At 35.8% G+C, this 15,077-nt stretch overlaps 2 protein-coding genes across 4 annotated transcripts; one reads left to right on the top strand and one right to left on the bottom strand.

The window, feature by feature from the left end:
* The first annotated feature begins 386 nt into the window (after positions 1-386).
* Positions 387-9,357, top strand: LOC112502682 (acyl-CoA-binding domain-containing protein 4-like). 3 transcript variants are annotated; one of them, XM_025106674.1, is made up of 14 exons: positions 387-604; positions 1,237-1,363; positions 1,541-1,618; positions 1,711-1,830; positions 1,936-2,002; positions 2,085-2,146; positions 2,642-2,781; positions 2,900-3,026; positions 5,601-5,715; positions 5,835-5,923; positions 6,764-6,847; positions 7,870-8,166; positions 8,243-8,302; positions 8,746-9,184. In XM_025106674.1, the coding sequence occupies exons 2-14, from the start codon at positions 1,268-1,270 to the stop codon at positions 8,908-8,910; spliced, it is 1,500 nt and encodes a 499-aa protein (XP_024962442.1). In that variant the 5' UTR covers positions 387-604; positions 1,237-1,267; the 3' UTR covers positions 8,911-9,184. The 3 variants fall into 3 exon arrangements, 2 of the variants coding, with proteins under 2 accessions (XP_024962442.1, XP_024962434.1); XR_003067745.1 differs by lacking the exon at positions 387-604 and adding an exon at positions 9,338-9,357 and having other exon boundaries at positions 993-1,363; positions 8,746-9,061; XM_025106666.1 differs by lacking the exon at positions 387-604 and having other exon boundaries at positions 993-1,363.
* Positions 9,358-9,680: 323 nt separating this feature from the next.
* LOC112527391 (4-coumarate--CoA ligase-like 5) lies at positions 9,681-12,061 on the bottom strand. Its single transcript, XM_025138024.1, has 4 exons — positions 10,685-12,061; positions 10,382-10,449; positions 10,211-10,313; positions 9,681-10,126 (listed from the first exon to the last, which is right to left on the bottom strand). The coding sequence occupies exons 1-4, from the start codon at positions 12,059-12,061 to the stop codon at positions 10,001-10,003; spliced, it is 1,674 nt and encodes a 557-aa protein (XP_024993792.1). The 3' UTR covers positions 9,681-10,000.
* Between the last annotated feature and the right edge of the window lie 3,016 nt (positions 12,062-15,077).

Raw genomic sequence — 15,077 nt, 5'->3', positions numbered from 1 at the left:
TTATTTAACATGTTTTAAAATGTCCAAGAACTTATTTGTTTCAAAAAATTGTTCAAGAACTTAATCATTCCAAACATTAAAGTACATTGGTTTTTTTTAGATTTTTCCCTATTTTAAATAAGGTTTTATTTAAGAAGTGTATTAAAATTATAATATTATTTAATAATATAATTAATGTTGAAATTTTAAAAATAAAAAATCTATTTTCTTTAAATAAAAATTTCTTTTTAAAAAATTTAACTTTTGATTTGAGAAAAAAAAATGAAAATTCCTCAAATAAAGCGAGAAAATGAATTTTAAAGTAAATTTTGTGTAGATCAATTTTTCTAAAATTCAGAATCTCAACTGCATCGACAGTTAGACAGTATCTTGGATATGTAAAATTCAGCTCTGCAAAAAGGGATATCCGAACAAGGTACAAGTACAACCGACGACTACCTTCCCCCCATTACGGTTTCTCGTCTCAGTATCTAGATCAAACTGCCATCGTGATCGGACTGGCGGCCACGATTGCCGCTTGATTTCGGTGCATTACTTTTCTTCTCTTCTACTTATAATCAATTTGATTTGAAGGAAATCTCGAAGAAATTCGACACGATTTTGGGTAAGTATCGCTTAAACTCCCAATCTTGTATGTACTTTGTGTGATCTACTGTTTTTAGTAAATGTAGTGGTGAATGGTTTTTTTAATTTGGTTGGATTATGAATGATTGTGTTCCGTCGAGGGAGAATGGTGGCTAAGACGGAAACTACAATTTGAACTCAAGTATAAAGTATGGATTGAAATCGGTAAATTCAAGATATGTAGAGTGCGGTTGTGAAATGGAACTAATAGGATTTGATATTAGTGTAGACTGGATTAGATTTAGAGGATGTTGGTGATTTTAGTGTAATCATAAATTTGGTGTAATTGTGATTTACTCGAGACCGAGTAAAGTGATAAGGCAAACATTTCCCGAGCCCCTTGGGATGCAAAAGTTCATTATCAAATGAATCAAATCAACTGATGAATTGTCCAAAGCATGTGCCCTTCTGATTGCAACATTTTTTTTGGTAAAAGTTCAAGCTAAATTTACTTGTTTGCCTGTTATCATCGTAAAAATTCACTGATGGTATAAATTTTAGTTTACTGAACCATGTAACTAGTTAAAACTTTCGATTTTTATGGGATGGAAGAAGTCATAATTTATGTTGCTCTTCTTAGTTGTTACTATAACTGATGGGTTCTTTAATCAGACAAAGCTCATTGATCTCAAGGAAAGCTAACATGGCAACAGATAGCCGCAATTGGCATTCGCTTTTAGACTCTGACCAATGGGTTGCCCTCCCAGTAGCTGGGCGACGACCATCAGCTCGCTATAAGGTTTGCTCATATCTTTTCTGCTAGGAGTTTGGAAGCTATAAATCGAACATCACATAGATGTTGTCAACTGTATTATACACACACACACACACATATATATATATATATATATATTATTTGTTATAGGATTATCTTTGCGTTCCTCTGCTTATATGTCATTTTCTTCTTTCATTGTAGCATGCTGCAGTTGTTGTTGATGAGAAGCTTTACATTGTTGGTGGAAGTCGTAACGGGCGATACTTATCTGATGTGCAGGTATCTTTATTGTTATGCCAACATATATTTGCTTATCACAAGTAATCCTATTTCCATTGTAGGTTTTCTAATAGGTGGTTTTGTGGCTGCAGGCATTCGATCTGAAAAGTTTAAGCTGGTCAACTATTAAACTAAGCACAAAATTAGAAGCTGAAAATGATAAAGATAGTACACTACTGGAAAATTTCCCTGCTATATCTGGTCATAGTATGGTGAGCAATCTTGTGGCATTTTCTGTAACTTCCATTCACCATGATGTAGCTGTACTAGTTTCTTTTGTCACTTAACTCGGCTCTTTACTACACCCGTTAATGTAGGTTAAGTGGGGAAACACACTCCTCTTCCTTGGTGGTCACTCAAAGGATACCTATGATAATGTGACAGGTTTGCTCTCTCAACAGAGCCATTCTGACTTCTGTCCCTCAATAAGCATTTAATTCTGATTGAACTTTACGGGTTATTGTAGTGCGTTTCTTTGATCTTGAGTCACACATGTGGGGGGTGATGGAGGCCACAGGAAAAGTTCCGGTAATTAACGAATCTAATGTTATATGCTGTATTAGTTATTATTTGTACTCTCTCCATTTCCAGTCAAAATGACCATATGGAAAGGATATCATTTGTATGTCTTTTCCCAATATTTGGCACCAACTCCAAGTGTACCCAAATTTAAGATTCACCTTTTTCTATCTCTACTAAAAACTTCAACTTCTCTCTCTCTCTCTCTCTCATGTTATATCATGCACACACACACACACACACTTATATATATATACAGAGAGAGAGAGGAGTTGCATGTTCTCAGTGGATTGTGAAGACATTTGACACATAAAATAAAGTAATTATGGAAGAGAAGTCAGGATTGCTCTCGACAACAGTTATTTTGATTGATATTGGGACAACCTAAAGTGCTCAAGTGGCTGCTTTAATCTGCGTAGAGGGTGTATAACATGTATTTTCGAAGTACACCGAGTAGAAATTAGTGAAAATGGTCATTAGTTACCCTGGTGGTGTATCTTTTAGGTAGCTCGTGGTGGACAATCTGTTTCATTGGTTGGTTCGAAACTCATAATGTTTGGTGGAGAGGACAAACATAGAAGACTTATGAATGATGTTCACGTTCTTGATCTAACGACTATGACTTGGAATGTTGCTGAGACTATGTAAGTATATTTACAAACATTGTCTATCAGTTTATTGATATAATTTTTTCATGATTAACATACCCTTCTCATTGCATGCTTTAAAAAGTTTATACATTAATTTCTTCTGCTTTGATAGACAGACTCCTCCAGCTCCCAGATTTGATCATACTGCCGCAGTGCATGCGGACCGCTACCTGCAAATATTTGGTGGCTGTTCTCATTCAATTTTCTTCAATGATCTGCACGTGCTGGATTTGGAGACTGTAAGTGCTTATATTTTTTTGTGCTATTATCTCAATTAGGAAATCCTTTTTGTTCACATATATCGACAATCACTAGCATGACTCCTCTTCCACCACCACATTGGCACTTCTGTCACCCTTCATTTGCACAACATCAAGTACCACCACCATAGAGCAGCTGACCAGTACTGTGAATTGCACATGTCCCACAATAATCCCATCTTTAAGAGACATCTTGACTACATACCATTTGGATTCTAGGATTATATATGGTTGATCGGATTGCAGTGGCTTAGAGATAGGATTTCTTTATGTGGTGTGATCTTCCCAGATTATATTGTTTCTCCATGGACTATCTGATTTTCTCTGATCATACCTTCTCTCTGGTACTTTATTTCCATTGAACATAACCGATCTAACCTGAAATTGGATGGTGATTAATGAATTACAGAGTAAGAATCTTAATGGATGTTTTGAGATGTACATGTTGCAGGGTTCTTACTTAAAGAGTGCCTGTGCAGATTGACATAACCTGGTCATTAACCACTGTCCCAAGTAGTAAGCGTAGGTACTATGAGTGTAAAAGATGATATGGATCTTTAATGAGGAGACCATGACCTGGAGGTAAATGTAATCGACGGTTGAAGTCAATTAGGAAAAAACTCAAAAGAGTGAAAGTTCATGCTATATACGTTTACGCCTTCACTTTTAGCACAGAACTGTTCTATATTTTTTTTTAACAATTGCATATGTTCTTAGAAGCTTGAGTAGCTCATATTTTCTGATTTCAGACTCCAATATTCTATATTGATCTTGTGCCTTAATCCTATACCTAAATTGGACAATAAATTGGAGTTCATATCTTTCAATTATTTTTAGCATTCCCATTACCATGACACCACCCCTCCAGTCACCAATTATAATCACTACTGTCTACCCGATTACAACTATTGTCAAAGCAACGTCCATGATCTCTTTAGTCTTTAGTAATCAGTAATGCGATTAAGCAACAAGCTTCTTAATTTGGATATTATAGATATACTTTACAGATAATTAATTCTCCTAGTGTGCGTTTGGTACATGGGACGTGACAAGACAGAACTGGACAAAAAACTTTTATCCCATCCCATGCTTGGTAAGATGTAGACTTGGGACGAAGTGGATTAGATGAGATGGTTATTATATTTTTTTTTTCCAACCATAATAGGTGGAACAAGGTGGGATTGTTTAACAAAGGACAATTCTACCTCATTTTTCCTTTCCGCATCACCTTCCTTGACCAATATACTATACATATACATATATATATATATATATTGTCTATTTAATTGTATATGATATAAAATATTATACGTCTATATATCTATATATAATATAAAACATAAAAATATTAGGTAGATAAATAATATTATATAGGGCAAATTCCGTTTAGGGCCCTAAAATTAATTAGGAACCTGGGAACCGTCCACAACGCGACACTTGGCATATTCGCTAGGAACATGGACGTGTTATTCATCATAAATGTTGTAACATTCATCATGAATGTGTGCTTCATGATGAATAACACGTCCATATTCATCATGATGAATATTCATCCTGAAGAGGGACACGTGGCACACTCTGGGCGGTTCCCAGGGTCCTAATTAATTCTATACTAGTCATACAAAAAACTAGTTCACTCTAGTCTTGTGTAGTCTTGTCCAGTATCAATATATGTGTGTGCTTGTGGATCTGACATGAGTCTAAGTTCATTTTGAATAGAAATGGAAATGACATGTCTCTCTTATTATAAGCAATAAAGTTGAAGTAGCACTAGTTATCAAAGGCATGTTCCGTTTTCATCACCTCACAATATAATGACATAATGAATTAAACAATTTCGTCATGGCATACTTGCCTTATGGTTTCCATCTTAAAGATGGTGCTGGTTGAAAATGGGGCAGAGGGATGTGTAAGTCCTTGGTAATTGGTTCTAGGATTATAAAGTTGTCTGCATAGTTCATTGGGGATAGATTTTTGAAGGAAAGATTTTCTCCATGGCATCCCTAGACCCTGCAGATTGTATGTCAGCTACTTCTTTTTCCTCAAGACCCACATGCATACACCATGACTAAAATTCCACAATCAAGAGAGGTAAAAATTGTATTGGCTCTATGAACTCTTACATCAGTTACTGCACCAGGCGTCTTAGAATCTCTAGGTACACTGACTTAATCAGGACTTGAAAAGGTCATCATTGCATAATTGTCATAAATTAACATAGATGAAACAAAATAAAGGGAAAGTGCTAGGTCTGCATAAAATGGCAAAACCATTTAAACTTGCATCTGAAACATTGGCTGTCATCAACTTACCTGAAAGGATTGTCATCACTTACGAGTACATGTATCAAGGACAAGTTTGTGTAGCTTTATGTGCAAATATCCACCGCTAGAATTTCTCCCTTTTTCTCAACAATTGTATTAAATATTGTAATAATGGCTGTTGGCAAAGTGGTCGTTGTACTACATATCATATACAAATAAACACCTTTTTGTGCTTCACTTCTAATTTAACTCTTGCTTTTAGCATGATAAATTTTCTACTGTATTGCAGTTAGAATGGTCCCAACCGCAGATTCAAGGGGATGTGGTGTCTCCTAGGGCAGGCCATGCCGGGGTATCTATCGATGAAAAGTGGTTTATGGTTGGCGGTGGCGATAATAGAAGTGGTACGGATGTAAATAGGACAAGAGCAAATTAGCTAGAACAAGCTTGCCCACTATGAAATATGAAGCGTGATTATGTTTTAAATTTCTGTATACAATCTCGATATGACCTTTTGTTGCAGGTGCCTCGGAAACATTGGTGATGGATATGCCCAAGCTTGCCATCTCAGTTTTGACAAATGTGAAGGGAAGAGATCCACTCGCCAGTGAGGTCACTATTCTATGTCTTCATTGATTTTGATTGTTTGCAAGTGTAATGCTTTGGAGTATTTTCAGTCCCTTAGTTTCATTTCCTTACGACCATTTCAGATATTTGCTACAACTGCAAACGAATTTAGGTTGTACTGTTTAAGCACTTAAAAAGCTTGAGTATTACTCCTTCAGACATGAATATTATATTTTGAATTACTGTGATACCTAACAGCTTTTACCCAATTAGTCAATGGTGTCTATCCACATGGACCAAACTAACTTTAGGCTTTCAGGAGAATAGCATGGGCCCCTAAGAAGTTGATAGCACCCATGGGATTAGAACTTGATACCTCTTACAATCAAGGTTTTAAGCCTTATCGTAGGTCAACCCGTTGAGGTTTCAGACATGAATTAAGCAGATGTTATCTTTGATAAGATACAAAGTCATTAGTTCATAACTTCATATAATGTCACATCTCATTGCAGTTTAGTGTATTTGAAGCTTTCTAACAATAATATCGTTGCTTATCATTAATTTGGAATACTGATTTTCGAATAAGCAAACCAACTTCTACTTGGGATGTTGAGCTGTTGATTACACCTGAGATACTGCTCAAGATTTTACTATCATTGTGGTTGCTCTAGTTTAGTTTACAATATCTTGTAGTTTGTTTACATATCTATCCTTTTCATTATATTGAAAGAGTGAACGTTGCAAAAATGTAGATCTACATTTTTGTTATATATAGATGATTTTCTTTGTTATTTACAATATTCTTTTTTAAGATAATAATTATGAGTTCACACGAGGAGGTGTTTGTATTTTCATCCTATTTATTCTCTATTTGACATGAAACAGGGGCTCTCTGTATCAGCAGCATTAATAGACGATGAGCAGTTTTTGGTTGCTTTTGGGGGCTATAATGGGAAATACAACAATGAGGTATTGTGATTGTTGTAGTTTAAAGAAAATCTATCTTCTCCTAGCCAACTATACATGCATCTATGGACATTGTGTATTATAAGGATAGTAGAGTGCCAAGGTGTGTTTTTATCGCCATGGAGAATATAGCATGACCTAGTTTCCATGTCTGTTTCATTATGGGATGCAATACATATGTTCTTTATGATTTAACTGATCTTCATGGGATTCTGCGAAGGAACTAGTCCACTTTTCTGTCATATTCAGCCATTTTTGGCACTTCCACTTTAAACCTTATTCATCTCACTCAATGTATTTGGGAAGGGGGACTAGAAATGAAGAATATAAAGCATTACTTTTGTTTCTCCCTTTCTCTAGCAATCGTGCTCCCTAGAGCACCACCATGTTGGTTGTTAGATACGATCAGTAGCAGAAACTAGGAATGAATTGATCCCTATCATTATTAAAATGAAATAGATGACTATCCCAAAGTTTGTTTTGCTATCATCATAGCTAAAAGACCCGCTCTTTTGGATTGTAAAGTTGTGAAATTTATCCTGGAAATATGTGTAATGATTTTGGAGAGCCAACCAAAAATAGTGGTAGTTGTTGTTACAAGGGTTGGCTTGGAAGAAGAAAATTAAATACAGCCACCACACAGGCTGTAATGGATAGACTTATATGCTAGTTATTCCTCCAATAGGAAGTTCCGCTTCAGGCTCCGTGTCCCCATTTGAGACCTTGGCAGGTTGCAACATCAATACAAAATAATCTGCTTTCTTAATCATTATTTGCTTGATTGTCTGAAACTAAAATACGTGGCATATGCTTTATGAAGATATTTTGGTAGATATCTTTTGGCTTTACTTCTTGCATGTTATCCAATCATAAGGATCTACTTTAGTTATTGTATAAATGCCTACTAACTTTATTTTTCTCTGACTAATCACCTTCCAAATTCATTTCTTCGTTTTCTGATTTCACTAATCCATCATAAGTAAAACTGTTCTCTTATATGGTCCCTGTGCTTTCTATGAATAAAGGTATTTGTGATGAGGCCTAAACCAAAAGATTCCAAACAACCAAAGATCTTTCAGTCACCAGCAGCTGCAGCTGCAGCAGCTTCTGTAACTGCTGCATATGCCCTAGCCAAGTCTGAAAGCTTAGACTTCTCAACTATCGAGCATTCAAAACCTAAAGTGGATCTCTCAGTTGAAGTTGGTGTGCTCAAAGGAGAGAAGAAAATGTTGGAATCGTCCATTGCCGAGGTCAAAACAGAAAATTCTGCTCTGATGGAAAAGCTTGTGGAATGTAATGGTACTCGTGTAGACTTAACCAAGGTATGCTTGGTTGATGGTTGCTAATTCTGTTATTCACGTTATGACTTTGAAATTCTCTATAATCAACTTACTGCAGGAATTGCATTCGGTTCAAGGACAACTGGCTTCTGAGAAATCAAGATGTGCTGATCTGGAGGTTCTTTTTTCCTTTCTTTACTATCCTCAGTAAATGATCTGTATAATATTTATAAATTACATATTCTTTCTCATGGTAAATATTTGTCCACCCAATGAAATTGCAACAACTTCCTTTGTAATGATACATATTGCTAGTGCCTTTTCGGCCAACTTTCAAGCTATATGAACTATTTTCCCATTATAATTGTTACCAATTGGCAATATTGCTTTTTTGTCCTTATTTAGTCATTATTGAAGAAGTAACTTAGGCATTTGATTAACAGGCAAACACTTTTTCTGAACTACAAGCAGATTAATTTGTTGCAATGCTCATGGGAGGGAGTAAATTCTCTTGTTGGAATTTGAAAAGATTGCATCTCTCCATTATTTTCTAAAAGTTTGATTTGAGTTTTCATTGTGTGTGATGGTAATATTACAATCCATTCATTATGGTGACTTCAGGCACAGATCTTGGAGCTGCAGAAGATGCTATCATCAATGCAGTCAATTGAGCAAGAGGTTCAAACACTGCGCTCGCAAAAATCAGCAATCGAGCAGGACATGGAGCTTGCTGCAACTGACCAAAGACAGGGTTCAGGTGGAGTTTGGAGGTGGATATCTGGATAGATTGGTGATATGAAACGGATCAACTTGCAAGTTTAGCACCTTAAAGACCAAATATTTCATTCAATATAAGTCGGATACTCCCAATACACTGCTTTCTTTTGAATGTTTCAAAATTCAAGAAAGAGCTTCACCATTTTGTGACCATGTAATGGTAATTTCTTTTCAAGTTTGAAATCTCTTCATTTTTTCCGGATCACAACTCTGTGCATTTGATATTATTCAATTAATTGACTTGTTCAAAGAGAATGGCAGAATGATCTGACCATGCTTTCTTGATGGTTTTCATGGACTTATTTCAGTATATGTAATATTCACCCTGATATGCTTCTTAGCCTGTAGGATTGTGAAGCGACTGATTCTTATTCTTGTTCTTGGTGGATTCTGCACATGTTATGTTCTTTTTCATGCTTTGATTTGTTGATTACAGCTATGATGCAGTTTCAAATGCCGAAGACTGCAATTTCCTTCTCTCCTGTTGGATATCATTCAAGGTGAAGTTTGCTTGATTTCTTCTGTTAAAATTTAATATTATTCAACTTTTCTAACCATCATCACTTCCCTTGTTTCTGCAAAACAAAGAAGGAAGAAAAACACTGGGTAAAAATGAGTGTTTTTGGACAAACTGCAGACAGGTTAATGCAAAAGAAAAGAAAAAAGCATCATACTTGTACATTTTTGTCCATGACTGTTCATACTTGCAAAAGGCAGTGTTCTTTTGCAAAGAAGATGTTTTGGTTGCAACAAGGAACGAAGGATGCTGGTCTAAAAGGTAAATTGCGAGATAATTTTACTTTTCTTCGTTAGTGAAGTGATGGCATGTTCTATTTTTCAACATCATTCTGCATTTTATCCTATCTATTCAGAAATCTTAATATTAGTCTTTCTGCAGATTTCAATGTTACTAAGAAATGTAGATTACACAAGGAGTTACAAAGGTAAATATGTAATGTTTACTTGTACATAAGAACTTGAATCCCTTATAGTATTCTTATTTATATGGTTAATAAAAACAATAGAACGATAGATCCATTTCTTGAAACTTTCCCGCTTTGTGATCGAATGCATACATATTGAAGCAAAAATTTGGTTGTTAAAGTTTGGACTTCACATATCGTCTGCTTTGTGCCACTAAATCCTTTCGCAATATCTTGCCTGCAGCAGACTTTGGTATTACGTTAATGAAGGAAACTTTCTTCACCTTCTTGAATGGAGCCACCTGAAACATGCAAGTAAGTAATTGTAGTCAAGATGATTCGTGTTGCAGCTCGTTAGGGCCGGAAATGATGTTGTCTAGACGAACCTGACTAGCAACAAATTGAATGACTTGGTCTTCACCAAGTTGAGATTCAGCTTCTCTCACCACGTACGCCATAGGTATCTCACCTGCCTCCTCATCTTCTAATCTACAACATTGCAGAAATTTCTTAGAACACCTGAAAACACACGCACACACAAGCACACAGAAACTCACGGTATGACTGCTGCGTCGAGTATATGAGGATGGGTTAGTAGTATGGCTTCTAGTTCTGCTGGAGCTACCTGCATATGAAGTTCATGTCATTTCATAAAACCAAACCAGCCCAAGCACCAGGAGGTGGGATTTGGGGGGTGGCCGGGTGGGATCCACACAGACCTGACTTCTACCCCAAAGAGTAGAATGACTGATTCTGTAAAGAGCCCCGACTAGTGAAAGTGTGTTAAATAAAGAGAAAGTCCATGTCTCATTTCATCATATTTCAAAACGCACACATACTCGTTCTCTTTGAGGCTATACCTGATACCCGTTATGCTTTATGAGCTCCTTTATCCTATCGACAATATAGAGGCACCCATCTTTGTCAAAGTAACAAAGATCTCCAGTCCTCAACCATCCATCTGAGTCGATGGTTGCAGCAGTTGCAGCCTCATTTCCCAAATAACCTTTCATCACAGCTGGTCCGTTTAACCATAGCTCTCCTTCTCTATAGGGCGGCATAGCAATTCCTGTTTCATAATCAACCACCTTAGCACAGAAAGTCGGTAGCAAAGTTCCCGAAGCGGCAGGATGAGATTTGGCTTCTTCATTAGAAATAAATAAGGTTGCTGCCCCACAACTCTCGGTTAGCCCATACCCAGGCCTGAGGGCAACCCACGGAAACTTCAATCTGAACGCATCCACCAATTCCTTGCTCAAGGGTGCAGCACCTGACCCCACTCGTCGCAAAGACGACAAGTCGTATCCACCCTTGTATTTCACCAGATTTAGGATAACTGGAGGAACTGCTGGTATGTTATTGACCTTATGAGTGTGTATGGCTTCTAACATGGCTTGGAAGTCATATCTTTGCATCAAAACCGTTGTAGTACCGCAGCAAAACAGCCCCAAACCGAAAAACGCAAGACCATAAATGTGAAACATGGGTATGAAACATAGAAAAACGTCATTGTTGGCCGATGTGTTGTCGACCGACCATTTTAGGAGCGTCATGACCGAAATGATATTTGCATGTGTTAGTATAACACCCTTGCTCACTCCAGTAGTTCCCGAGGAATATAGTATTGCTGCAGTATCCGACTGAGTTGATTGGGTTTCCGGCAACTCCATCGGTCCACAGTTGTCGATCAGTTCTTCTACAGACAGTTCATCCCCACTGGAAGGACGGTAAGTAAGGAGAACAGGCAGCTTAGTTGATGCCAACTTATGGACCTCCCGAGGATCAGCAATGGCTAGTTTGGCACCTGAATCAAGCACTTGCTTGGTTATTTCCGACTCCGTGTTAAGTGGGTTAGCTGTGGTGAGGACTCCACCGACCAAAAATATGGCTAGGCATATGGTCGGGTAGAGGATTGAATTTGGCGACAACACAAAGACGACATCACCTTTACAGACACCAAGTCCATGGTGCAGGCCAGCTGCCAACGAGTAGATTGAGCGTTGGAGTTGACTGTAGGTGAGTCGCTTGTTTGTAACCGAGTCAATGAGAGCGAGTTTCGACTCTGCTTGGTCCCGCTGCGGAAATTGTGACAAGACAAATGTAGCAGTGTCGAGGTACGGAGTGGTGGGGATGTTTCGATTATCCCCGAGTTGGAGGAGGGAGTGGTAGATTCCGGTGCGGGAATCGAATCCACTCGTGTTTGTGTGGGAAGATTGCAGTTGTTCCTCGGAAGTCATGTACATGATACGAAAGTTAGAATGATTCCAATGGGAATGGGAGTATGGGAGCGGGCGTGGGAAATAAGTAGAATGTAGGCATGTGCATGGTTATCACCGAAGGTTACTTATAGGAACATCGTCGTCGTCTTTGCTGGCCGGCTGATTTTGATGAAGTCGAGACTTGATTTGGTAGCATGTGGAGTGATATTAACTTTGATTAATTAGCCATAAGTTGCACGCTCCTTCCCTACCGACAATAATTATTATAATAATCATAATTCTAGCTTTTTTATAAGCTAATAAATTATAATTCCACGTATTTCGTAGGATCTAATAGATAATGATAATGTTATATATAAACTTAAGTAAAAAAATTTTAAAATAGTGAAGGACATTCTGGTAATTATTTATTTGGATGGTATGCATATGTGTATAAGTAATTGAAGTTGTTTCTTGGTTTTTATGCACATATGTATGTTATGCGTATATCGGACAAATTGTGTACAAATTACTTGTATGTATATGTGCATACCGTCAAAATGAATGGTTACAAAGGTGTTATTCAGTTTTTCATTATTAACTTTTTGTGTTTTTCACATAGGGCCAGTTTTAGGGGAAAACTGCAAAAAAAATAAAAAATTAAGGAACACTATGACAACCATTCATCTTTACATATGCACATGTGCATACAAATAATTTGTAAGCGATTTGTCTGGTATGTACATGTGTATAGCAATAAAAAAACAACTTCAATTACTTGTATACACATATGCATACAATCCAAATTAATGATTACTAGGGTGCTTTCTAGTTTTTAATTTTTTTGGGATTTTCCCTGAACCTCCCTTTATATATATATATATATATATATATATATATAAAGAGAGAGAGAGAGAGAGAGCGTTTGGTTTAAATGTTACCCCGATTATTCTGTTAACTTTGTTAACCATTTTCAATCAATCATAATCCATCTTAATATCAAGTTCTTATCTATCTTAGAATTTAATGACAAGGTTATATATGTAATTTTCTTTTTTTCTATCTCTAATGTTTATGAATTTGTGATTGGTGGAGGATAGCCGGTAATAAAGTTTTCGGTATCGTTCAAATTGACATGTAGGAAAGATGATGAACATGTGTGACCATATGAACATAAATTCACATATGAGAACATTTGTACAACCATATAAACACAACTCGACATATATGAATCATTGTGTCAACTACGAACACAAATTGACATATATGAACCCTTGTGACAATTACGAACATAGATTGAATTATATGTACAGTTGGTATAAATATGAACACACATTTACCCAAATGAACACACGAAAGATGATGAATATGTATGACCATATGAACACAAATTCACATATATGAACATTCGTACAACCATATGAACACAACTCGACATATATGAACCTTTGTGTCAATTACGAACACAGATTGACATATATGTACAATTGGTATAAATATGCATATATTGACATAAATAAACATACGAAAGATGATGAACATGTGTGACCATATGAACACAAATTTACATATATGAACATTCATACAACCATATGAACACGACTCGACATATATGAACCCTTATGTCAAACACACACATGAACAATTCCCATAAATATCAAATACTTGTTCATATATGAACCATTAACAAAAAAAACTGTAGAAGAATCTGGTATCGGAGATCTTGCTGTTGGTTTTGATTCGATGACCAGATTAATTCTCAAATAGTTTCATTGTTATTAATGGACTGTTACAACCATTGTCATTAATGGGCGGTTACATAACGTCTCACTATCATCAATGGACAACTAAAATCTTTTCCCAAAATACCTCTTGTAAATATTGTTCACTTATGTTACCTTTTCTATATGTGCAATTATTTACATTTATGTCATGAATGATCTTAGCCACAAATTTTAAAGAATGGTCAAGATTGGTTAACAAACTTAACACCATAATTTGGGTTAACAAATAAACTTGCCCCTATATATATATATACATATATTTTGCGTTGTTTACTAAATACTTATCGGGTAAGCGTTTTACAGGGTCACTTTCATTACCGAGTGAGCATGACAAAGGACGAGAACTTTACCTGGTAAGAAACATAATAATAATCAAGGTTGTTACCCGATGCATGAGAGAAAAAACCCTTCATTCACGTGCCTTCTATAATAATATTGTGACATTTTCAACAAGCTGATTTTATGAATTAAGAATAAGATACTAATTTTAGTATTAAAATGGTGGTAGTCAACAGCGTACAACTGTGTGAATCACGATTAATAAAAAGGGGGAGCAAAATATATGCTAAGTCGACTTTTCCTTATGGTATTTGTATTGGGCATATGCCATATATAAAATAACCTATTTAATCATTGTAATTATTGCAATTATCGATTATATTTCTTTGATCCGAAAACATATTCCATTTTTTGTCATTTTGTTCTCAATCAAAAAAATTCAGACGGATTAGGAATTATGAATGATCTTGAAATTTTATTTAAAACTATTTAATGACTAAAGATGATCAAGATTCAATGGTACGTATCATTTTTTGCATTTCTCATCTTAATTCTTTTTCTTACAGAATCCTTCACCTCAATGATAATAAGTCATTATTATAAATTTATAAACACATTCAGTAACATTTTTAAGGTGTGTATAAACATGAGATTAATCAAAGTAAAAATCTACGGTTAGCATATTGTATCATGACATGTAATCATAAATGTTACGTGTGAATACCAAGGTATAAGTGTGTGTATATATATATATATATATATATAGGTGGAGGTTCAAACGAGAACCCTGTGATTTACGAGAATGCGAGAACAACCCAATAACCTCAAACTTTTTTAATTAATAAATTAACTTTTATTATATATAAATAATTTAGTAAGGACAATAATGTAATTAAGTAATTTTTGTAATTTTTATTTTATTTTAATTAACCATAATTATCTTTTCACGTTCCACGTTTTACTCTTGGTAGTTATCTTCTTCTTCTTCTCGT

This window comes from Cynara cardunculus, assembly GCF_001531365.2.
Source record: "Cynara cardunculus var. scolymus isolate 2C chromosome LG 1, CcrdV1, whole genome shotgun sequence".
Taxonomy (NCBI): domain Eukaryota; kingdom Viridiplantae; phylum Streptophyta; class Magnoliopsida; order Asterales; family Asteraceae; genus Cynara; species Cynara cardunculus.
This window is presented reverse-complemented; position numbering and strand designations above follow the sequence as displayed.

Bases quoted from the DNA above. Each gene is read 5' to 3' on its own strand.
- LOC112502682 (XM_025106666.1), top strand. From the start codon at position 1,220: ATGGGTTCTTTAATCAGACAAAGCTCATTGATCTCAAGGAAAGCTAAC. The intron at 1,831-1,935 runs GTGAGCAATCTT...CCGTTAATGTAG, and splicing joins CTATATCTGGTCATAGTATG to GTTAAGTGGGGAAACACACT. The intron at 2,782-2,899 runs GTAAGTATATTT...CTGCTTTGATAG, and splicing joins TGGAATGTTGCTGAGACTAT to ACAGACTCCTCCAGCTCCCA.
- LOC112527391 (XM_025138024.1), bottom strand. From the start codon at position 12,061: ATGACTTCCGAGGAACAACTGCAATCTTCCCACACAAACACGAGTGGA. The intron at 10,314-10,381 runs GTGAGTTTCTGT...GCAATGTTGTAG, and splicing joins CTCGACGCAGCAGTCATACC to ATTAGAAGATGAGGAGGCAG. The intron at 10,127-10,210 runs GTTCGTCTAGAC...TGCATGTTTCAG, and splicing joins TTCAATTTGTTGCTAGTCAG to GTGGCTCCATTCAAGAAGGT.